General features: G+C 40.2%; 1 protein-coding gene across 11 annotated transcripts in view; it reads left to right on the top strand.

Moving 5' to 3' along the window:
- UBAP1 (ubiquitin associated protein 1) overlaps window positions 1–23767 on the top strand; it is a 74330-nt gene that overhangs the window by 28383 nt on the left and 22180 nt on the right. For 8 of the 11 annotated variants that reach the window (XR_014817163.1, XR_014817162.1, XM_021064048.2 and 5 more), the window contains 2 exon segments: window positions 9525–9565; window positions 21913–22037. Coding sequence is in view for 9 of the 11 variants with exons in the window: in XM_021064048.2 (XP_020919707.1) it covers window positions 9532–9565; window positions 21913–22037 (159 nt within the window). In the remaining 2 variants the exon portion in view is untranslated. 11 annotated transcript variants of the gene reach the window in all.

Here is a 23767-nt window from a genome sequence, read left to right as displayed (position 1 = left end):
AGTCGGATTCGTTAACCACTAAGCCACAACGGGAACTCTGACTATTCACATTCTTTTTTATTTATTTATTTATTTTATTTTATTTTATTTTTTTTATTTTCCCACTGTACAGCAAGGGGGTCAGGTTATCCTTACATGTATACATTACAATTACATTTTTCCCCCAGCCTTTCTTCTGTTGCAACATGAGTATCTAGACAAAGTTCTCAATGCTATTCAGCAGGATCTCCTTGTAAATCTATTCTAAGTTGTGTCTGATAAGCCCCAGCTCCCGATCCCTCCCACTCCCTCCCCCTCCCATCAGGCAGCCACAAGTCTCTTCTCCAAGTCCATGATTTTCTTTTCTAAGGAGATGTTCATTTGTGCTGGATATTAGATTCCAGTTATAAGTGATATCATATGGTATTTGTCTTTGTCTTTGTGGCTCATTTCACTCAGGATGAGATTCTCTAGCTCCATCCATGTTGCTGCAAATGGCATTATGTCATCCTTTTTTTATGGCTGAGTAGTATTCCATTGTGTATATATACCACATCTTCCGAATCCAATCATCTGTCGATGGACATTTGGATTGTTTCCATGTCTTGGCTATTGTGAATAGTGCTGCAATGAACATGCGGGTGCACGTGTCTCTTTTAAGTAGAGTTTTGTCCGGATAGATGCCCAAGAGTGGGATTGCGGGGTCATGTGGAAGTTCTATGTATAGATTTCTAAGGTATCTCCAAACTGTTCTCCATAGTGGCTGTACCAGTTTCCATTCCCACCAACAGTGTAGGAGGGTTCCCTTTTCTCCACAGCCCCTCCAGCCCTTGTTATTTGTGGATTTATTAATGATGGCCATTCTGACTGGTGTGAGGTGATATCTCATGGTAGTTTTGATTTGCATTTCTCTTATAATCAGCAATGTTGAGCATTTTCTCATGTGTTTTCTGGCCATCTGTATATCTTGATTGGAGAACAGTCTATTCAGGTCTTTTGCCCATTTTTCCATTGATTGATTGGCTTTTTTGCTATTGGGTTGTATAAGTTGTTTATATATTCTAGAGATTAAGCCCTTGTCGGTTGCATCATTTGAAACTATTTTCTCCCATTCTGAAAGTTGTCTTTTTGTTTTCTTTTTGGTTTCCTTTGCTGTGCAAAAGCTCTTCAGCTTGATGAGGTCCCATGGGTTTATTTTTGCTCTAATTTCTATTGCTTTGGGAGACTGACCTGAGCAAATATTCATGATGTTGATGTCAGAGAGTGTTTTGCCTATGTTTTCTTCTAGGAGTTTGATGGTGTCCTGTCGTATATTTAAGTCTTTCAGCCGTTTTGAGTTTATTTTTGTGCATGGTGTGAGGGTGTGTTCTAGTTTCATTGCTTTGCATGCAGCTGTCCAGGTTTCCCCGCAATGCTTGCTGAATAGACTTTCTTTTTCCCATTTTATGTTCTTGCCTCCCTTGTCAAAGATTAATTGACCATAGGTGTCAGGGTTTATTTCCGGGTTCTCTATTCTGTTCCATTGGTCTGTCTGTCTGTTTTGATACCAGTACCACCTATTCACATTCTTTTGCTCACTTTCTATTTTTTTTTTTTTTTTTTTTTTTTTTTTGGTCTTTTGTTGTTGTTGCTATTTCTTGGGCCACTCCCGCGGCATATGGAGGTTCCCAGGCTAGGGGTTGAATCGGAGCTGTAGCCCCCGGCCTACGCCAGAGGCACAGCAACGCAGGATCCGAGCCGCGTCTGCAACCTACACCACAGCTCACGGCAACGCCGGATCCTTAACCCACTGAGCAAGGGCAGGGACCGAACCCGCAACCTCATGGTTCCTAGTCGGATTCGTTAACCACTGCGCCACGACGGGAACTCCTCTTTTGCTCACTTTCTAATGAGGGTTTTTGTTTTTTTATTATTGAGTTGTAGAGTTATTTATATGTTCTAGATACAAGGCCCTTATTAGGTGATTTGCAAATGCCTTTTCCCATTCTGTGGGTTGTCTTTTGTTGAGGCTTAAAAAAAAAAGCTGTTTAAGGGGCCATGCTCAGGTCATGCAGAAGTTCCTGGGTCAAGAATCGAACCTGGGGAGTTCCCATCGTGGCGCAGTGGTTAACGAATCCGACTAGGAACCATGAGGTTGCGGGTTCGGTCCCTGCCCTTGCTCAGTGGGTTGACGATCTGGCGTTGCCGTGAGCTGTGGTGTAGGTTGCAGATGCGGCTCGGATCCCGCGTTGCTGTGGCTCTGGCGTAGGCCGGTGGCTGCAGCTCCGATTGGACCCCTAACCTGGGAACCTCCATGTGCCGTGGGAGCGGCCCAAAGAAATAGCAAAAAGACAAAAAAAAAAAAAAAAAAAAAAAAAAATCGAACCTGATCCACAGTAGTGACAATGCTAGATCCTTAACCCATTGAGCCACCAGGAAACTCCAAGAATCCATTTAAATTTGGTGGAACTTCTTTAAAATATTCCCGATGTTAGCTTGTTTGGAAAATTATTTCTTAAATTAGAGCCTCTCCCAAGCCATTTACGTCTCAAAACCAGTGCTGCTTCTCAGAGCTGATGTTCAACAATATCAGTAAATATTAGGAACACAGATGAAAACACTAATTTCCTGTGCCTGTCTATGGGCATATTCCCAGCACTCAGTGCTGGATTCTTAGATTCTACTTCTTTCTCAACAGAGATTAAAAAAAACTCATTTCTCTTCTGTGCCTCTGTGGGAAGATTGAAGCTGCCAAGAATCTTGCTTCTGGTTTTAAAAGTCTCCCTGTATTGTTGTGGTTTATGTACATTATGATGACACTGAAACTTGTAAGAGTCTATGAAATGTCTTCTGGTACATATAAAAAAGTTTAGGAGTTCCCATCATGGCTTAGCGGTTACCGAACCTAACATTGATGAGAACTCAGGTTCGGCCCCTGGCCTCACTCAGTGGGTTAAGGATCTGGCATTGCTGTGAGCTGTGGTTAGGTTGCAGACACTGCTTGGATCCAGTGTTGCTGTGGTATAGGCTGGCGGCTGCAGCTCCGTTTGGACCCCTAGCCTGGGAACCTCCATATCTTGTGGGTGTGGCCCTAAAAAGGCAAAAAAAGGTTTGTTTCTTTTCAGTATGGTTTTTTTGGTTCTTTGAAATTTGATGATCCATGTATTTCATAATTTCAAATCTCCGTTAACTAGTAGAATGTCATCCAGAATATTTCATCCCCACATCTTGCTGGAAAACTGAAACTTTTAAAGTAAAGCTCTAAAGAAATTAAAAAGTTAATTTGTTTGCCCTATAGTGTTCAGAAGGCATAGAAAATTTTTATAAATTATTCCCAGTACTACCACCTAGAAGCAACCACTTTAATTTTTTTTTTTTTTGATCTTTTTGTCTTTAGTCTTCTTAGGGCCGCACCCACACTACGTGCAGTTTTCCAGGCTAGGGGTCGAATCAGAGCTGCAGCTGCTGGCCTGTGCCACTGCCACAGCAGTGTGGAATCCGAGCCTCATCTGTGACCTACACCACAGCTCACAGCAATGCCGGATCCTTAAACCCCCTGTTCGAGGCCAGGGAACAAACCCTTGTCGTCATGAATGCTGGTCAGGTTCGTTAGCATTGAGTCACTCCACTTTAAATATTTTTAATGTATTTCCTACTGATGTTTTTCTTACCACAAATTTTAAAATATAGCTTGTTTCTTTTACAGTCTGTGAATGTTTACTGTTTCCATAATACTTTTTATTGGGTTGAGCACAAACTTTGTCTTCTATTCAGTGTTCCGGTTAAGTCCATGGGTGTTAAGTACCCAGTAACTATCTGTGGGTGATAGAAATAGCGTGATGATTGTTGTTGACACTTATAAAACTATCCTTAAATGACACCTGGTGGCTAGTGGGCCTTATTGTGGGGACACCTCTACTACTACCTACAATGTGGGGTCACTGGACATTAAGATAAATATATGCCTCTTGCTACTGTTACTATTATCTGTCCTACTTTGTGCCCAATGTAGGACAGATAAATAAGTTGGGATGTAGAATAGGCTAGGCAAGTGCCTCTGTGAAGTGACCTTAGGTAAGTTACCATCAGGAATAGGCTATTGGAAGTGGTTTGTTGTGTTTGGTAGATGCTTTGTTTTCCCCCATTAAAGGGAGTTAATTTATTGTCCTTCAGATTATAAAAATTAATGAATACATTTCTCTTAGCAGTGAGTGAAATTATTATTTCACTCATAATAGCCATTATGAAAGTGAAAAAAATGTCACTCACCTTTCTCTTTCCCTTCCTCTATATCTAAATAATTGTTCTTTTGTTTGCACTGCTTACCAAATTCAGAGCTACTTTTTTGTTTTGGTAATAGCTTTATTGATATAATTCATATATCATGCAGTTCAACCATTTAAGAATACAATTCAGTAGTGTTTAGTATATTCACAGTTTCGGAACCATTATTACTACAGTCAGTTTTAGAACATTTTCATCACTCCATAGAGAAACTTGGTACCTTCTAGTCGTGGTGACTACATTTTTTAAAAAGTTTTATTGAAATATAGTTAATCTAAAAGGTTGTGATAATTTCTCCTGTACAACAAAGTGATTCAGTTTGTTGAATTACTTTCAGATTCATTCTCTTTCAAACTCTTTTCCCACTTAGATTATCACAAACTACTGGGTAGAGTCCTCTGTGCTATACAACAGGTCCCTTTTGGCCAGTCATTCCACATAACGCATTGTGCATATGCCAATCCCAAACCCCCAGTCCGTCCCTCTCACCCCTACACCAGTCCCCTTTGGTAACCATAATATTTTCAAAGTCTGTGAGTCCCTTTTAGTTCTGCAAATAAGTTCATTTGTATCTTTTTTTAGATTCCACATTTTTAAGTCTTTCACTGTTTGAGTGACTTCACTTAGAATAATAGTTTCTGACTCCATCCATATTGCTGCAAATAGCATTATTTCACTTTTTTATGGCTGAGTAATATTCCATTGTATATATGTACCACATCTTCTTTATCCATTCTTCTGTTGATGGACATTTAGGTTGCTTCTATGTGTTGGGTATTTTGAATAGTGCTGCAGTGAATATTGGGGTGGATATATCTTTTTTAATTATGGTTTTTCCTCCATAGAGAAATTTGGTACTTTCCTAGCCACAGTGATGACATTTAAAAAACTGTGTGAGCCTTGCACTTTGTCTCTTAAATTTAGAAGGTTTTTTTTTTTTTTTGTCAGCTAAAGACAGTGTTAAGAAGTTCCCCTCGTGGCTCAGTGGTTAATGAATCCGACTAGGAACCATGAGGTTGCGGGTTCGATCCCTGGCCTTGCTCAGTGGGTTAAGGATCCGGCATTGCCACGAGCTGTGGTGTAGGTTGCAGACGCAGCTCGGATCCCGTGTTGCTGTGGCTCTGTTGTAGGCTGGTAGCTATGGCTCCAATTAGATCCCTAGCCTGGGAGCCTCCATATGCCACGAGAGTGGCCCAAGAAATGGCAAAAAGACCAAAAAAAATAAAATAAAATAACATTATTTGACTTTTTTTTTTTTTTTTTTTTTTTTTTTTTAATGGCCACAGCCATGGCATATGGAAGTTCTTGGGCCAGGGATTGAATCTGAGCTGCAGCTCTGACCTACCAGGCAGGTGGGAGTCAAACCCATGCCTCTGCAGTGACCTGAGCCATTGCAGTTGGATTTTTAATCCACTGTGCTACAGTGGGAACAACCCTGAATTTGTATTTTTCAACTTGTGTTTCATTCTTTCTCTTTAAAGGAATTTAAGCTGAGAGATAAACTGATTTATTTGCACTTAATTTTTTTCTTATTTCGTTTTTTAATTTGTAAGAAATCCATTGTTAGAAACCGTACTTGAGTTCTCTTTGTTTGGTTGGGAAGCAAACAGGTTGTTTGTTAAGAACCTGACATAGGGTTGTGAGGATACGGGTTTTGACCTTGCCTCACTTAGTGGGTTAAAGATGCGACATTTCCTCAAGGTGCGATGTAGGTCGCAGATGTGGCTTGGATCCAGCATTGCCGTGACTGTGGCATAGGCTGGTAACTGCAGCTCCCGTTTGACTCCTAGCCCAGGAACTTCCATATGCTGCAGGTACAGGCCTAAAATAAAGCACAACAAAAAAATATATATATTACTGTAGAAAACCTTTACCCTCAGGCAGAAAGCAAGCTACTAGAATTTGGTACAGCCCTATAGTTTGTTATTTTGAGTTTTGGCATTTTATTTATTTTAATTATTTTTATTTATTTATTTATTTATTTTTGCTGTTTTGGCCACATCTGCAGCACGTGGAAATTCCTAGGCCAGGGATCGAATCTGAGCTGAATTTACCACCTACACCACAGCTGTGGCAATGCCGGATACTTAACCTGCTGTGCTGTGTAAGGAATGAATCAGCTGCATGGTGGAGACAAGCCGGATCATTGACTCACTATACTACAGGGGGAACTCCTGAGTTTTGGCATTTAATTTTTTTGGCTGCGCCCATAGCATACAGAAGTTTCTGGGATAGGGATCAAACCCAAGCCATAGCAATGACAGTGCTGAACCTTTAGCCTCTAGGCCACCAGGGAGCTCCTGAATTTTGGCATTTTAAAAAGAAATTTCAGGAGTTCCTCTGGTTAAGAACTCGACTAGTATCCATGAGCATGCAGGTTCGATCCCTGGCCTCACTAAGTGGGTTAAGATGTTGCCTCAAGCTGCACTATAGGTTGCAAGCTGTGACTTAGATCTGGGGTTGCTGTGGCTGTGGTGTGCTGTGGTCTGATTTGACCCTGAGCCTGGGAACTTATGTATACCACAGGTGTGACTCAATAAAGACCAAAAAAAAAAAAAAGAAGAAGAAATTTAATTCCACTCCTGTTTTGTTTGAGATTCATCCATGTTGTTGGGGTGTATCATTGTATCACATAGAATCCATCCATTTAAAATGATGAGAGAGTTATGCAGTCACTGTCATACAATCATCATCACCACAGTCACATTTAGAACATTTTCATCATCTTGAAAAGAAATCCTGTATCTCTTAGCCATAATCTCATCCCCCTGAGTTAATTTTTATGTATGGTGCAAGGTATGGCCTGAGATTTAGGTATTTTTTGCATATGAATGTCTGGTACCATTTATTGAAACGATTGTCCTTTCCCCTTTGAATTGCCTTTGCACCTTTGTTGAAAATGAGTTGACAAAATATGCATGTGGGTCTATTTCTGTACTCTGTTCTTTTTGTGTGATGTCCTTACGCTATTTCCATACTGTCTTAATTACTGTAACTAAATAGTTAGGTCTTAGGTGGTAAATTCTCCAACTTTTCGCTTTCAGGGTTCTGGTTATTCTCTTTCCTTTGTCTTTCCATGTTAATTTTATAATCAGCTTGTCAGTTTATTAAAATCCTGTACAGATTTGTTTTGAGTAATTTCCACTTGATAGGGACAATAAACTCGCCTTCCTTAAAAAAACTTTCAGTGGAAAATACCAGCATACCTTGAAGATATTGTGGGTTCAGTTCCAGACCCACTGAAATAAAATGAATGTCCCAATAAAGCAAGTCACACAAGTTTTTTTGGTTGCTTAGTGCATTTTTTTGTGTGTCCTTTTTTTTTTTTGTCTTTTTGCAATTTCTCGGGCCGCTCCCGCAGCATATGGAGGTTCCCAGGCTAGGGGTCGAATCGGAGCTGTAGTCGCTGCCCTACACCAGAGCCACAGCAACGCAGGATCCGAGCCACATCTGCAGCCTGCACCACAGCTCACTTTGCTGGATTGTTAACCCACTGAGCAAGGGCAGGGATTGAACCCGCAACCTCATCGTTCCTAGTCAGATTTGTTAACCACTTCGCCACGACGGGAACTTCTTTTTTTTTTTTTTTTTTTTTTTTTGCTTTTTAGGGCCTCACTCTCGGCATGTGGAGGTTCGTAGGGTAGGGGTCTAATTGTAGTTACAGGTGCCGGCTTACGCCACAGCCAGAGATCTGAGCTGCATCTGCAAACTACACCACAGCTCATGGCAACGCTGGATCCTTAACCCACTGAGGTAGCGAGGCCAGGGATTGAACCTGCATCCTCATGGATACTAGCTGTGTTCTTAACCCGCTGAGCCACAATGGGAACTCTTCAGTGCATGTTAAAGTGTGTTTACACTATACCATAGTCTATTCAGTGTGTAATAGTAAAAGAAAAATAGTGTTGGAATTCCCAGGTGGCTCACCAGGTTAAGGATCCAGCATTATCATTGCTGAGGTTCTGGTTACCACTGTGGTGTGGATTCAATCCCTGGCCCAGGAACCTGTTCTTTTTTTTTTTTTTTTTTTTTTGGTCTTTTTTAGGGCAAAGTGAGCAAGTGCTCTTGGCAGAATGGCATCTTGGGCCTTAGATTTGCTCAGTGTGAGATTGAGCTTTCCTTCAATTTGCATAGTAAAGTGAAGTACAAATACAATTTTTTTTCCATTTTTTTATTACTCAAATGAATTTATCACATCTGTAGTTGTATAATGATCATAACAATCTGATTTCACAGGATTTCCATCCCATAGCCTAGGCACATCCCCCTACCCCCCAAAGTACAAATAAGATTGAGATATGTGCCTGTATATCATTTTGAGTATGCTTTGCGTTGTATTTTAGGTAATACAGGCTAATAGACACGTCGAAAATTCATTATGCTTGTGTCTTAGGAAAGTTAAAGATAGAAACAGTGTATCAAGGGAAATAAACTTTTAGGTTGAAGAGCTCAGATTATTTGTGCAAGAAGAGGACTTTGTTCCTGCTTATATAGGGGCAAAGTGTGATGATGATATTAAGTTAGATGTGTGGTTTTATGTGTTTTCCCTCCTTTTTTTTTTTTTTTTTTGGAATTTTTATACACAATTAAAGCAGTGCAAAAGGTTGTATGTCCTTGATTCCCTACTTCAGAAATTTCAGTCTTGTTATAGTTAATTGTCAGTTAAAGGTCTGTATTTATGTTTATTTACTTATTTAACTGAGTAAAATGGGGCATTTAAAAAATCCATTAATGACATATTTGTGGTTTATATCAGGAAGATAAGTTTTTAATGTGTTTTTTCTTTTGACAGGTTGCATGTTAAATAAGTCAGTGGCTAGTTTGCTGTTTTAATAGTTTTTTTCAGAACATGCAGATTTCAGATATTTTGTTTTTCTCTAGAAAAATGGTTTCTCCCCCTTTATGCTCTTTTTTGAGACTTTGGGACTGAGGAGTTTGAGGGGATGTGGTCTCAATTTTCTTTTTTTTTTTTCTTCCTTCTTTTTAGGGCTGCAGCTGTGGTATATGGAGGTTCCCAGGCTAGGGGTGGAATCAGAGCTGCAGCTGATAGCCTATACCACAGCAGTTTGGGTCTGAGCCGCATCTGTGACCTACACCACAGCTCACAGCAATGCTGGATCCTTAACCACTGAGCGAGTCTGGGGATCAAACCTGAAACCTCATGGTTCCTAGTCCGGTTTGTTGCTGCTGCGCCACAGCGGGAACTCCCAATTTTGTTATAATGATTTGCTTATATCCTCTCAAGGCATAACGTGCTTAAGAAATATTTCTTTATTTTTCAGGTTCTAAATGGCTTCTAAGAAGTTGGGTGCAGATTTTCATGGTAAGTGAACTGTTAGATATCATGGTTTAAGGTTTTTTTGTTTGCTTGCTTTTTTTTTTTTTGCCTTTTTAGGGCTGCACCTGCAGCATATGGAGGTTCCCAGGCTAGGGGTCCAGTTGGAGCTGGAGCTGCCAGCCTATGCCAGAGCCACAGCAATGCTGGATCTGAGCCACACCTTTGACCTGCACCATAGCTCATGGCAGTGCTGGATCCTTAACCCACTGAGCAAGGCCAGAGATTGAACCCACGTCCTCATGGATGCTAGTCAGGTTTGTTAACTGCTGAGCCATGATGGGAACTCCTCATGATTGAAGTTTTGATCTGACCAGAGAATTTGAAATCACATTAAGTAAGTGTCCCTCTTTATTTATTTATTTATTTTATTTTTTATCTTTTTGTTTTTGTCCTTTTTTTAAGGTCCACACCCTCGGCATATGGAGGTTCCCAGGCTAGGGGTCTAATTGGAGCTGTTGCTGCCAGCCTATGCCACAGCCATAGCCTTGTCAGATCTGAGCTGCATCTCACTGCAACTCCGGGTCCTTAACCCACTGAGCAAGGCCAGGGATTGAACCTGCAACCTCATGGTTCCTAGTCAAATTCATTTCCACTGTGCCACAACGGGAACTCCCCTCTTTGTTTATTTAAATGAGCTACTTGAGAAAAATAAAGTTGTACAACAGTGCGGCATATACATTGGATAGGATTTCACGTAACTTTAATGAAGTATTCTTTCAAATGGATAGTTAAACTATCTTGGTGTTTATTGAACTTCACACTACTGGAGAGTTCTTACTGTGGTGTAGCAGGTTAAGGATCTAGTATTGTCTCTGGGGCATCGAAGGTTTGATCCCCAGCCCAGGGCAGTAGGTTGCCAAAGCTGAATTAAAGAAAAACGGAGCCGGGTGTGGGGGGTACTCCTTTGGGTCTCAGTGTAACGAACCTAACTGGTAAGCATGAGGATGCGGGTTCAATCCCTGGCCTTGCTCAGTGGGTTAGAGATCCAGTGAAGCTGTGGTGTAGGTTGCAGACATGGCTCGGATCACGGCTGTGGCTGTGGCTGGCAGCTGCAGCTCCAGTTCCACCCCTAGCCTGGGCACTTCCATATGCTGTGAGTGCGGCCCTAAAAAGCAAAAAAAAAAAAAAAAAAAAAAAAAAAGGAAAAGAATCTACCAGATATGGATAGGGAGCTTGCCTGTTTCTGTTGTTGTTCCACAGTATTTTGAAATGTTGCTATTCCCTTTCTTATTCCCTGGTTCATCTCTTCTCCATCTCAGGTGTGAAAAATTCTAAGCCTTTAACTAGCATTTTATAATGGTTTAGGTATTTTCCTCCCATAAAAGGAAGTAATTTACTACAAATAAGACATGATTAGCAGATCAGTATATTATGGAAGTATCAGTAGTAATCACAATTTTGCATTTGAAACTAATAGTCTATTATCTTTTTCTAAGATATGATGTTCCAAAATAGAATACATTAATAAGCTTTATTGTCTGCATTTGGGAGGATTGGAGGTGCTGAAGAAGTTAAAATTAGACCCTTTTTTCATATAGTGGAAGAGAAGAATTAAACATGAGAATTATCCAGACAACACATACTTTAAAAGAGGTTTTAAAATTAATCTTCCTTTTTTAAAAAATCATGTCATTCTAAAAATGATTTGCTAGACTATAGGGCACCATGTGTCATTGTGCTCTTCTGATCTACAAATGGTTGCTTGATAATATCAACTGAGACAGGGTGATGTAGCAGTTACTGTGGTTTTTAACTTGCTTGTATATTCTGTACAACAGCTTTAGTATTTTGAACTGCTCTTGTGCAAATACATATATTGCTTGCATATGTTTGTTAAATCCTTTTGGAGTTAAATCATTCCAGCTCCAGAGTATGCCTTCTGTATAATGGCTCATGGGTCAGATCTTCCATGTGAGCTGTCTCCATTGTTTAAGTATTATTACAGGCTCTTTCAGAGTGTTCAAATGATACAGAGAGGCAGATAGATCTATAGTTGTCTCTGGAGCACTTTTTCAAGGGAAGAGAGAGGGCAGAGCCAAGGAAAGAAGAAAGACCTAGGGAGAAAAAATGGCAAAATTGAAAATTTTTAATTTAAAATGTTACTTCAAAAGTTAGGTTTTCTATCTTGACTCTTTGGAAACTCATTTTTAATTGGAGTGAAAATAAATTGGACCTCAACTTACGTCTTCCAGCTAAACAATCCACAGAGAAGATTATAACTCTGAAGTTACCTAATCAGTAAAGACTTATTTTTTTAGGACTTCCTCAATCTCTTTACAATCTTAACCAAAATTTTATTGTTTAAATGAAACATTCTGCCTGAGTAAAATTTGAGAAAAAGATTTTCTCTTTCTCTCTTTGACATCTTCTGCTTTAATCTGTTGAGCTCCTATTTGAATTTTAGTGGCTTTAGTTGGTTTTTTAAAATAAAAATCTTATTTTTAGATATCATGTAGTTTAGGGAATAGGTGGGGAATATTTAATAGGCAATCCATTAGGCATCAGAGTGCAGGGAATCAAATTCAGCCTGGCCTTAGAAGGCTGAAATTAGAAAGCCAGGAAACTAAGGCTACTATTTCCTCCATCTCTCACTGCTTTTCTCTGCAGATGTGCTCCATTTTTATTCTTCTTTTTATAGACTTGCTTTCGTGGCCTGTTTGCATAGGGTGCACAGAGCCAAAAATGGCTATCCCACTTAGGGTGCTGCTTGCTACTTGATCTTTGAGCTTAAGTTACTAGCATCATAAAGCTGAAGTTTTTGTATCTTTTGGTCAGGGGAGTGTCTGATAGGCACATTTTGGTTTATGAGCCTTTGGGTTTGTTCCCCCTAAGTTAGGTATTATCTGACTGGTCCTTTGTGGGTTAGAGAATGTGTGTGTTTGTAATTCTTCTAGAGCATTTGGGGTATTGACAAGGAGATAACTGCTCTCATGACTGGATATGAATTTTTTTTTTTTTTTTTGTCTTTTTGCTATTTCTTGGGCCGCCCCTGCGGCATGTGGAGGTTCCCAGGCTAGGGGTCGAATCGGAGCCATAGCCACCGGCCTACGCCAGAGCCACAGCAACGCGGGATCCGAGCCGCGTCTGCAACCTACACCACAGCTCACGGCAACGCCGGATCGTTAACCCCCTGAGCAAGGGCAGGGACCGAACCCGCAACCTCATGGTTCCTAGTCAGATTCATTAACCACTGCGCCATGACGGGAACTCCTGGATATGAATTTTTTTGAATTTTTTGTGTAAATATTTGGGCTGACTAGATCTTGTGCTGTGTTGTCTTATGACTAGTACTTTATTTTTGCTCAAGTTCATTCTTTTCAACTGAGATTGAACTTCTTCCACTGACATTAAGAACCACATACCTGGAGTTCCCATCGTGGCGCAGCAGAAATGGATCTGACTAGGAACCATGAGGTTGCGGGTTCTATTCCTGGCCTCGATCAGTGGGTTAAGGATCTGGTGTTGCCGTGAGCTGTGGTGTGGGTCGCAGATGCAAATCGGATCCTGTGTTGCTGTGGCTGTGGTGTAGGCCAGCAGTTGTAGCTCTGATTCCACCCCTAGCCTGGGAACCTCCATATGCCACATGTGCAGCCATAAAAAGCAAAAAAAACCAAACAAACAAAAAAAACCCCACATACCCAGAATTTCTGTCGTGTCTCAGTGGAAACAAATATCACTAGGATCCATGAGGATGCAGGTTCAATCCCTGGCCTCGCTCAGTGGGTGAAGATTCCAGCATTGCTGTGAGCTGTGGTGTAGGCTGGCAGCTGTAGCTCTGATTTGACCCCTAGCCTGGGAACCTCCATATGCTGAGGGTGCAGCCCTAAAAAGACCCAAAAAAAAAAAAAAAAAAGAACCACATTCCTCTAAGTAAGAGAGTAAGAGATATAAACAGTTACTTCTCAAGGACCTTTACAAATATTGTCCTTATGTTTAAATTGCAAACCTTTGCCACAGTTTAATGAATATCAGTCCTCTTTAATATTTAACTCAAAAATCTTAATCCTTTTTAATTTTTAACTCATTTTCCATTTATTTCATCTAAGAAAAAAAATGTCTGGAAGTATTTTTTTTTAATTTTTAAATTCTTTTTTTTTTTTAATTTATTTGTTTCCCACTGTACTGCATGGGGGCCAAGTTACACATACATGTATACATACTTTTTCTTCCCATTGTTGTGTTTCGATGTAAGTATCTAGACATAGTTCTCAATGCTACGCAGCAGGATCTCATTGTAAATCTGTTCCAAGAGCAATAGTTTGAATCTGTTAACCCCAAGCTCCCCATCCCTCCCCCCCCTCCCCCTGGGCAGCCACAAGTCTATGATTTTCTTTTCTGTTCATTTGTGCTGTATATTAGATTCCAGTTATAAGTGATATCATAGGGTATTTGTCTTTCTTACTTATTTCACTCAGTTTGAGAGTCTCTGGTTCCATCCATATTGGTGCAAATGGCATTATGTTGTTCTTTTTTATGGATGAGTAGTATTCCCCATCTTCCTAAATGTCTTCTGTCAATGGACATTTGGGTTGTTTCCTTGTCTTGGCCATTGTCAATAGAGCTGCAATGAACATGCAGGTGCATGTGTCTTTTTCAAGGAAAGTTTTGTCTAGATATATGCCCGAGAGTGGGACTGCTGGGTCATGTGGCAGTTCTATGTATAGATTTCTACAGTACCTCCAGGAGTTCCCGTGGTGGCGCAGTGGTTAACGAATCCGACTAGGAACCATGAGGTTGCGGGTTCGGTCCCTGCCCTTGCTCAGGGGGTTAACGATCCGGCGTTGCCGTGAGCTGTGGTGTAGGTTGCAGACGCGGCTCGGATCCCGAGTTGCTGTGGCTCTGGTGTAGGCCAGTGGCTACAGCTCCGATTGGACCCCTAGCCTGGGAACCTCCATATGCCGCGGGAGCGGCCCAAGAAATAGCAAAAAGACAAAAAAAAAAAAAAAACACAGTACCTCCATACTGTTCTCCATAGTGTCTGTACCAGCTTACATTCCCATCAACAGTGCAGGAGGGTTTCCCTTTTTTCCACAACCTTCCAGCACTTGTTATTTGTGGACTTCTTAAGGATGGCTATTCTGACTGGTGTGAGGTGGTATCTCATGGTAGTTTTGATTTGCATTTCTCTAATAATCAGGGATGTTGAGCATTTTTTCATGTGCTTGTTGACCATCTATATATCTTGATTGGAGAACAGTCTATTCAGGTCTTTTGCCCATTTTTCCATTAGGTGGTTGGCTTTTTGGTGTTGTTGTATATATAAGTTGCTCGTATATTCTAGAGGTTAAGCCCTTGTCTGTTGCATCGTTTGAAACTATTTTCTCCCACCCCGTAAGCTGTCTAGTATTTTCTTCTTCTTTTTTTTTTTAGGGCCTCACCTCCGGCATATGGAAGTTCCCAGGCTAGGGGTTGAATCAGAGCTACAGCTGCCAGCCTATGCCATAGCCACAGCAGCTCAGGCTCCCCAAACAGCTAGGCCAGGGATCGAACCCACATACTCATGGATCCTAGTCGACAGGAACTCCGAAATACTTTTCGGTTTCTACTAAGATATTGAAGTGCTTTTTCTGCTCAGTGATAGGAAAAGATAGTTTATTTTTGGCCACACCCTTGACATTTGGAAGTTCCTGGGCCAGGGATCAGACTCATGCCATAGAAGTGACCTGAGCCATTGCACTGACAATGCTGGATCCTTAACCTGTTGAGCCATAAGAGAACTCCTGTTTGCAACGTTTTGACTATGATATGCCTTGGTGTGATTTTGTATATTTATCCTGCTTGGAGTTAGCTAAACTTGTTGAATCTGTGGGTTGATGTTTTCTGCCACTTTTGAAAAATTTGCAGCCATTATCTTTTCTTACATTTCCTTTGCCCCATCTCTCTTTTATCTTTTTGAGACTCTAATTACATATGCATTAGGCTGTTTGATATTGTCCCAGATCTCTCTCAAGGCTCTGTTACATTTTTTTCCCTTTGTGTTTCAATTCTTTTAATTTCTTTTGAACTAATTTCAAATTATTCGATTCTTTTCTCAGTATTGTCTTCTGACTAGCATAGCCTGACTTATGAACTATCAAAAACATTTTGCTCTGATAAGGCATTTTTCATTTCCATTTGTCTCTATTTCCATCTCTGTTGAAGTTGCTAATCTGTTCACACATGTTCACCTTTTCCATTAGGTCTTTTAACATATTTATTATAGTTACTTTAAACTTTTTTTTTTTTTGGTCTTTTTTGTCTTTTTGCTATTTCCTGGGCCGCCCCTGCGGCATGTGGAGGTTCCCAGGCTAGGGGTCGAATCGGAGCCATAGCCACCGGCCTACGCCAGAGCCACAGCAACTCGGGATCCGAGCCGCGTCTGCAACCTACACCACAGCTCACGGCAACGCCGGATCGTTAACCCCCTGAGCAAGGGCAGGGACCGAACCCGCAACCTCATGGTTCCTAGTCGGATTCGTTAACCACTGCGCCATGACGGGAACTCCTAAACTTTTCTGATAATTCCAATATCTTGGCTATCCCTGCATTTGGATCTGATGACCAGTTCCTTCTCTCTTGATAATGAATCACACATTTTCTTGCTTTTTTTGTATGTTTTATTTTTTATTTAATGCCATACTTCATATCCTGTAGTGATATCTGTATAATTGTGTGTGTCCATTTATTGATCCTAATTTTGCCGTCTTACCTTACTTATAGCTTTAAGGTAATGATACTCAGTCAGAATTGCAGTTTTTCACTTAGTTTTAAATCAATATGTTCTATTCTTCATTTTCAAAAACTTCTCTTTTTTTTTTAGTCTTTTTAGTGCTGCGCCTGTGGCATATGGAGGTTCCCATGCTAGGGATCCATTCGGAACTGTAGCTGCTGGCCTGCACCACAGCCACAGCAACGCCAGATCCAGTCCGCATACGCAACCTACACCACAGCTCACGGCAACGCTGGATTCTTAACCCACTGATCGAGGCCAGAGATCGAACCCAAGTCCTCATGGATGCTAGTAGGGTTTGTTAACCACTGAGCCACAATGGGAACTCCAAAAACCTCAATTTTAATTCTTAGTAAAATTTGAATTAAGCATAATCCAGTTGCTACTTGTATTAGGAATTTCTCCCGTCACACGGAATTACCTTTTTTCAAAAAAACAGGTCATAAGATCATGAACATAACAGCAATTTAGAAAGAAAGAAGACAGAATGAAACCTTCCCAGAGTTTATCCTGAATCATATACACATTCAGCCCAGTCCCTTCCACTACAGTATATAATGCCAAGAGATAGGCAAAATATGATTTCAGGGAGTTCCCGTCGTGGCGCAGTGGTTAACGAGTCCGACTAGGAGCCATGGGGTCGCGGGTTCGGTCCCTGCCCTTGCTCAGTGGGTTGACGATCCGGCGTTGCCGTGAGCTGTGGTGTGGGTCGCAGACGCGGCTCGGATCCCGCGTTGCTGTCGCTCTGGCGTAGGCCGGTGGCTACAGCTCCGATTCAACCCCTAGCCTGGGAACCTCCATGTGCCGCGGAAGCGGCCCAAGAGATAGCAACAACAACAACAACAGAAGACAAAAGGACAAAATAAATAAATATCATTAGCAACAAATATTGGTAGTAATTTAAAAAAAAAAAAAAAAAAAAAAAATATGATTTCAAGGAACTGTGACAGACACAGTTGCTAGAGATCCACGTACTTTCTTTTTCTAATTGGAACTTAGGAAAATGGGCTCAGAAATCTTAGAAAAATTTTCAGTAATAGGGACTGAAACTAAAAGGTATTTGGAGGGAGTTCCCGTTGTGGTGCAGTGGAAATGAATCTGACTAGTATCCATGAGGATGTGGGTTTGATCTCTGGCCTTGCACAGTGGGTCAGGGATCTGCTATCGTGGTGTGGGAGCTGTGGTGTAGGTCGCAGACGCGGCTCAGATCCCTCCCCTGTGGCTGTGGCTGTGGTATAGGCTAGCAACTGTAGCTCCAATTCGACCCCTAGCCTGAGAACTTCCATATGCTGTGAGTGCAGCCCTAAAAAGCAATGTATGTATATATTACATGTAATAAAAAAATATAGATATTTGGAGATTGGCCAGAAAGTTATTAGCCACAATGTTTAATTCTCTGGGCCAGGTGGTTGAGTTTTTATTGACTCTATTTACAAAATGTATTGAGAAACAATAGAAATTGATGTCTTTAAGTAGATATTCTGTTATATTGGATAAAAACAGATAGTTCCTCTGGTATGATTGGTCATATTTGCAGAAATCTTCTTTGTAATCCTCACAGCAGCATATTCATTGTACTATGGTACTCTCTGTCCATTATTCAAAAAGTTGCTTTTTTTGTTTTTGCTTTCTCTTAAATACAAAAATTTTTTGCCCTTTAGTCCACCCCCTCCTCCCAGTAATCACAAAACTATTTACTCATTCCCTATTAACAAAGTTTAATGGTGGGGTGGCTGAAGGTCAGGAAGTGTGCTAAATCACCTCTGCATTGGCTTTGTTGTCGAAATGAAGAACTGCTTTTTAAAGCAGTTACCTGTAATTGGTGCTAATGAGGGGAAATGTCTGTTATTTAAAGGTGTTTTCCTTGATCTGGCCTAAGCCAGGGCCTAGTTTCATTTTATAGAATATAAGTCCTTACTGTCATAGTTCCTAACTGAAAGGTAGGCAAGGAAACAATACCTTTTGTGAAAGATACTATCATTTAGCTCAGAGAGCTTAAGTATAGTACTTTTTTTAGTTTTCCCCCGCAGCTCCCCATTACCAATCTATAACAGAACTGTTCATTTAAGAAAATTTTGGTAGTATTAATGTGGGTAGGTTTTTGTATATTTATATGTCATATATGCATGTATAATTATAAATAGGATTTTTTCTAATATATTATGTCATATAGTTAATCCCCTTTAAATGTATACTTAAAATTTTCTTAAAAGATTTAATTTGGTGGTTATTAACTTGACCATAAACATTCTAGTGCTTCTTAGAAAACACTAGTTTGAGGGAGTTCCCTTTGTGGTGCCTCGGAAATGAATCCAACTAGTGTCTATGAGGATGCGGGTTTGATCCCTGGCCTTGTTCAGTGGGTTGGGGATCTGTCGTTGCTGTGAGCTGTGGTGTAGATGACAAAGGTGGCTCAGATCCCACGTTGCTGTGGCTGTGGTATAGGCTGGCAGCTATAGCTCTGATTTGACCCCTAGCCTGGGAACCTCCATATGTTGTGGGTGCGGCCCTAAAAAGTGGGGGTAAAACAAAAAGCTGCTAGTTTGAGCTTTTTTTTTTTTTTTTAATTAGGGCACTAGCTAAAGTTAGAGTCTTAACTTTTGACAACATCTGAGCACTTGTTTTTAGACATAAAAATTCTCTAAAATTAAAAGAGCTTTACTTTTAATCTCTACAATATAAAGCATTTTATAAATGGCAGAAGGTTTTAGTGTTGCAACCAACTCTTAGTTTTGTTGGCAAACTGTGATGGCACCTGATACTTTTTTTTTTGGGGGGGGGCACCTGTTACATTTTTGTGACTTTGTCCCAAACCTTAGAAATATGTTTATCTTGGAGTTCCCATCGTGGCGCAGTGGTTAACGAATCCAACTAGGAACGATGAAGTTGCAGATTCGATCCCTGGCCTTTCTCAGTGGGTTAAGGATCTGGCATTGCTGTGAGCTGTGGTATAGATCGAAGACGTGGCTTGGATCCCATGTTGCTGTGGCTGTGGTGTAGGCCGACGGCTACAGCTCTGATTGGACCCCTAGCCTGGGAACCTCCATATGCTGTGGGTGTGGCCTTAAAAAAATACAAAACAAACAAAAAAAGAAATATGCTTGTCTTGCATGAGTACTCTGTTAAAACAGTTTCATGACTAGCTTTGCCAGTTTAGGTAAATCATTTTGAATTTTAATAAATATTAATTGAATATGAGTTGGTGTGTGAGTTAAATACAAGAGAAGTATAAGACCATGTCTTTTTTATTTATTCTCATTGAGCATATCTCATCTGCCAGACATTATACTGAGCTTAAGGGACACTTAAATTCTTGATCAGAGTCTCTAGGTGGAGTATAAGAAAATAAATATAAATCAGAGTGATAAGACCTGAGGTGATGGTATGAACAGGTGTTCTGAGATTGAGAAGGGAGTTGTTCTTAAGTCGATTCTTAAAGGATGAGACATAATTAATCAAGTGAATAAGGGTGCGAATGTGACAGGCATTGCCAGCTAAGAAATAGCGTTTATAAAGGTATTGATCAATTGGAAACTTTCCTAGAGTGTTAATAATTATGGTTATGCAGCAGAAGAATTATTAAATTGAACACAGTTGTGGATTTAATTTGGTGAGTGAGAGATGGTTAAAATGTTTTAATTCTAGCTAGAAGATATATGGGAAAGAACAACCTCTCCTTCAAGGGTGGGAGCAGGGGCCTTCTTCCTGTGGGAGGGTTTCAGGTATATCAGAACAGTATCTACCTTGGAAGATGGGAAAGATGACAAGATTATGAATGTATCTTGAGCTTGGTAACTCTTGAAATCTACAGAGTTTTTAGAAGAGCATTCTCTCCTGGAAGAGGTGTAACTGTCTTACTCGGTCCCTGTGCTCAAGAAAATATACTAGTGTGAAGCCTAGAAACAAACGTTGTTTTACTAGTTGCTAATCTGCAAAAAGCAAAATTTATTTTAATCAGCTATATTTCATTATCCCTGATGCTTCAGTCAGTAAGTTAGCCCCAAACCTGGTCCAGAAAAGAAATCATAATCTTAGTTTGGAATATATACCTAGTGAGAATCATATACAGGAGCCACTCTCATTTTGTCTGATCCTATGGATCAATGATAGTCTTGACCTTTATGTGTTATGTATTATTACTCATCTGTGATGGGCAGAGAACTTTTAGAGAGTTAAAGCAGTTGAGTTGTGTATGGCTTGTGTTTCCTGATAATCCTGTTCTGATTCCCATGGTCTTGTCTGGTTTTCCTTTTTTCATAAGTGCTGTGCTTCTTAAATATTTCTCTCTCTCCAGAATATAGTCTTAAAAACAAATCTAGGAGTTCCTGTCGTGGCTCAGCGATTAACAAACCCGACTAGCATCGATGAGGACACGGTTTCGAGCCCTGGCTTCGCTCAGTGGATTAAGAATCTGGCGTTGCCATGAGCTGTGGTGTAGGTCACAGAGGCGGCTCAGATCGTCAGTTGCTGTGACTGTGGTGCAGGCCGGCAGCTACAGCTCTGAATGGACCCCTAGCCTGGGAACCTCCATATGCTGTGGGTGCAGGCCTAAAAGACACACACACCCCCACACACACACCCCCACACACACCCAGAGTAATCCTATGTATTAATTAAAAAATAATCCTTACTCAAGTAGAGAAATCCTAATCAAGGAGATTATTTTGTGGAGATTCTCTCATCAATTCAGCTGTATATAGTAAGTGCCTCTTATGTGCCAGGTAGTGCTGTAGGTTTTGAGACTAAATCAGCAAGTAAAATAGACTTAAATACTTGCCTACCAGGAGCTTAGATTTCATTGGGCAAGACAGTCAATAAATATAAATAAAAGCAAATTATATAATATGTTAAAAGGTAATAAGTGCTATGGAGAAAAGATAGACAGTAATGTGGAATTACTGCAGTGAGGGTGTGGTAGTAATTTTAAATAGGGTGGTTAGAATAAGCCTCACTTAGAAAGTGACATTTGAGCAAAGACTTGAAGGAGGCGGGGGAATAAGTCGTGAATATCTGAGGAAAGAATGTTCCAGATAGAGGAGTGCAGTTTTTTCTTTTTTTTAATTGTCTTTTTAGGGCTGCACCTGCAGCACATGGAAGTTCCCAGGCTTGGGGTCAAATCGGAGTTGCAGCTGCAGCTCATGCCACAGCCACATAACACCATCAGATCCAAGCCGCAGCTGCCACCGGATCCTTAACCCACTGAGCGAGGCTAGGGATCAAATCTGTGTCCTCATGGATCCTAGTCAGATTCATTTCCGCTGAGCCATAGCAGGAACTCCTTAGTACAGAATTTTGAGGTAGGTTTGACTGTGTCATGGTTGACCTGGTGCATTGAGTCAGGAGTTCAGGGCAAGAGAAATAATGGGTGTTGGGGTCGCCTTTTAGACTGTTATGAGTACTTTGGCTTTTATACTAAGTATAATATAATACTAATAATTAAGATGAAATAGCCGCAAGTAGGAGTTAGAGATCTAGGGTCAGGGGAAGGTAAGCGTCAGAGAAGAAACTCTATAACTTCTAGCCTTAGGGTAGTGTAAATTAATGTTATATCCTAGACATAAGATTATACCAAAACAAATGATAAGTTCTTTGCTGATATTTTCTACTTTATTTTTGATTGTAGGGACTTTCAGTTACCTTGATGATGTCCCATTTAAGATAGGAGACAAATTCAAAACACCAGCTAAAGTTGGTCTACCTATTGGCTTCTCCTTGCCTGATTGTTTGCAGGTTGTCAGAGAAGTACAGGTAAGTGGTAATTTTTAGTTAAAGTTTAGTACATTTAAAAATTTAAGGAGTAAGAATTTGATATGTAGTGAAAAAAACTCGTATCTCTTATTTCTGTTGCTGATAGCACCTGTTATTGTTTGGCTCATGTCTCATTGGCATGCATGCTCATATATACTCGCTTGTCCACACCTGCATAGGCATTTATATATGTTTATGTATCTGTTACAGATCTTGTCTAATCTGTTAGATTGTGTGTTCCTGGAATTCTGTGCCTTGTCCAAAACAAATCCCCTTTGCTTATCTGACTTGCTGCTTCTCCTCTTTCCTTCTCTCTGTTCATGTCCTCATTACCTTCTTGGTCATTCAGGTTACATGGTATTTTCTCTCTGCTGTTTGTCTTCCCTTTGTGGTTCAATTTATCTTATTTTTTTTCACCTGAGCTATTACAGTAGCGTCTTTAATTGCCCCCTCTGCTTACAGCATTTTCCTCTTATTTTTCATTTTGTTTCTAGAATAATATTCCTCAATTTAAAAAAGTTACAGTGATTCACCCACGCTTATTGAATCAAGTCTAGACACAGGGTTAAGGATGAATATCTTAGCTCATCATCTCCTCCATATTTCCTCCAAACCAAGCTATGAACAGTGTGTCATATGTCACTGTGTGTATTACCTGTCCATACCATGCTTTTTCTCATGAGCTGTTATCTCCAGTTGGAATATTCTTCTTTTTCTCACTATACTAAAAGCTGTCTTCCTGTTAAAAATCTATTTATTCTTCTAGACTGTGCTTAAAAACCATCTCCTAAATAGCTCCTTTCTCAACCCTTGTATCTTTAAAGCTCAGTTATTTATAAATGTATAAAACTACTTCTTGAAAGCAGCAAATAGCCCCATGTTATGTGACTTCCTTTCTTCAGTACACATTTATTGAGTACCTGCTTTTGAGTGATGCTCTGCTAGGGGCTGAGGATAGAGATAAATGTCTTAATCACAGTCCTCACGGAGCTTACAGTTTAGAGGAGTTACATGGAAAAACAGAAAAGTACACTACTCACCTGAACACTTCTTCCTGTGACTTTAGATTTTTTTTTAAAATACAACTTCCTAATAAAGAAGTGGGATATGCTAAGGTATTCTCATATTATTCTAAAATATATTCTTTATTTTCCAGTCTGTTTGTAGTGAGAAATTTTAGAGGGAAAACTCAGTTTACAATTTTTTTTTTTTTTTTTTTACTGTCTTAACCTTTTTTTTTTTTTTTTTTTTTTTTTTTTTTTTTTTTTTTATTATTATTTTCCCACTGTACAGCAAGGGGGTCAGGTCATCCTTAGATGTATACGTTGCAGTTACAGTTTTTTTCCCCCACCCTTTCTTCTGTTGCGACATGAGTATCTAGACATAGTTCTCAATGCTATTCAGCAGGATACAATTTTTTAAATAACAGCTTTCTTTCTTTCTTTATTTTTTAGGGCTGTACCCATGGCATATGGGCGTTCCTAGGCTAGGGGTCTAATCGGAGCTACAGCTGCCACCCTATACCACAGCCACAGCAACGCAGGATCCGATCCACATCTGTACCTTATGCCACAGCTCATGGTAACACTGGGTCCTTAACCCACTGAGCAAGGCCAGGGATCGAACCTGCAACCTCATGGTTCCTATTCAGATTCATTTCTGCTGCGCCATGACGGGAACTCCTAAATAACAGCTTTATTGATATATAATTCACATAACATAAAAATTTC

The sequence above is a fragment of the Sus scrofa genome, chromosome 10 (assembly GCF_054392235.1).
Source record: "Sus scrofa isolate SSC_HxYL_T2T_F1_AM1 chromosome 10, Sscrofa_HxYL_maternal_Yorkshire_Landrace_v2.0, whole genome shotgun sequence".
Taxonomy (NCBI): domain Eukaryota; kingdom Metazoa; phylum Chordata; class Mammalia; order Artiodactyla; family Suidae; genus Sus; species Sus scrofa.
The sequence above is the reverse complement of the archived record's forward strand: the minus strand, read 5'-3'. Positions and strand labels throughout refer to the sequence as shown.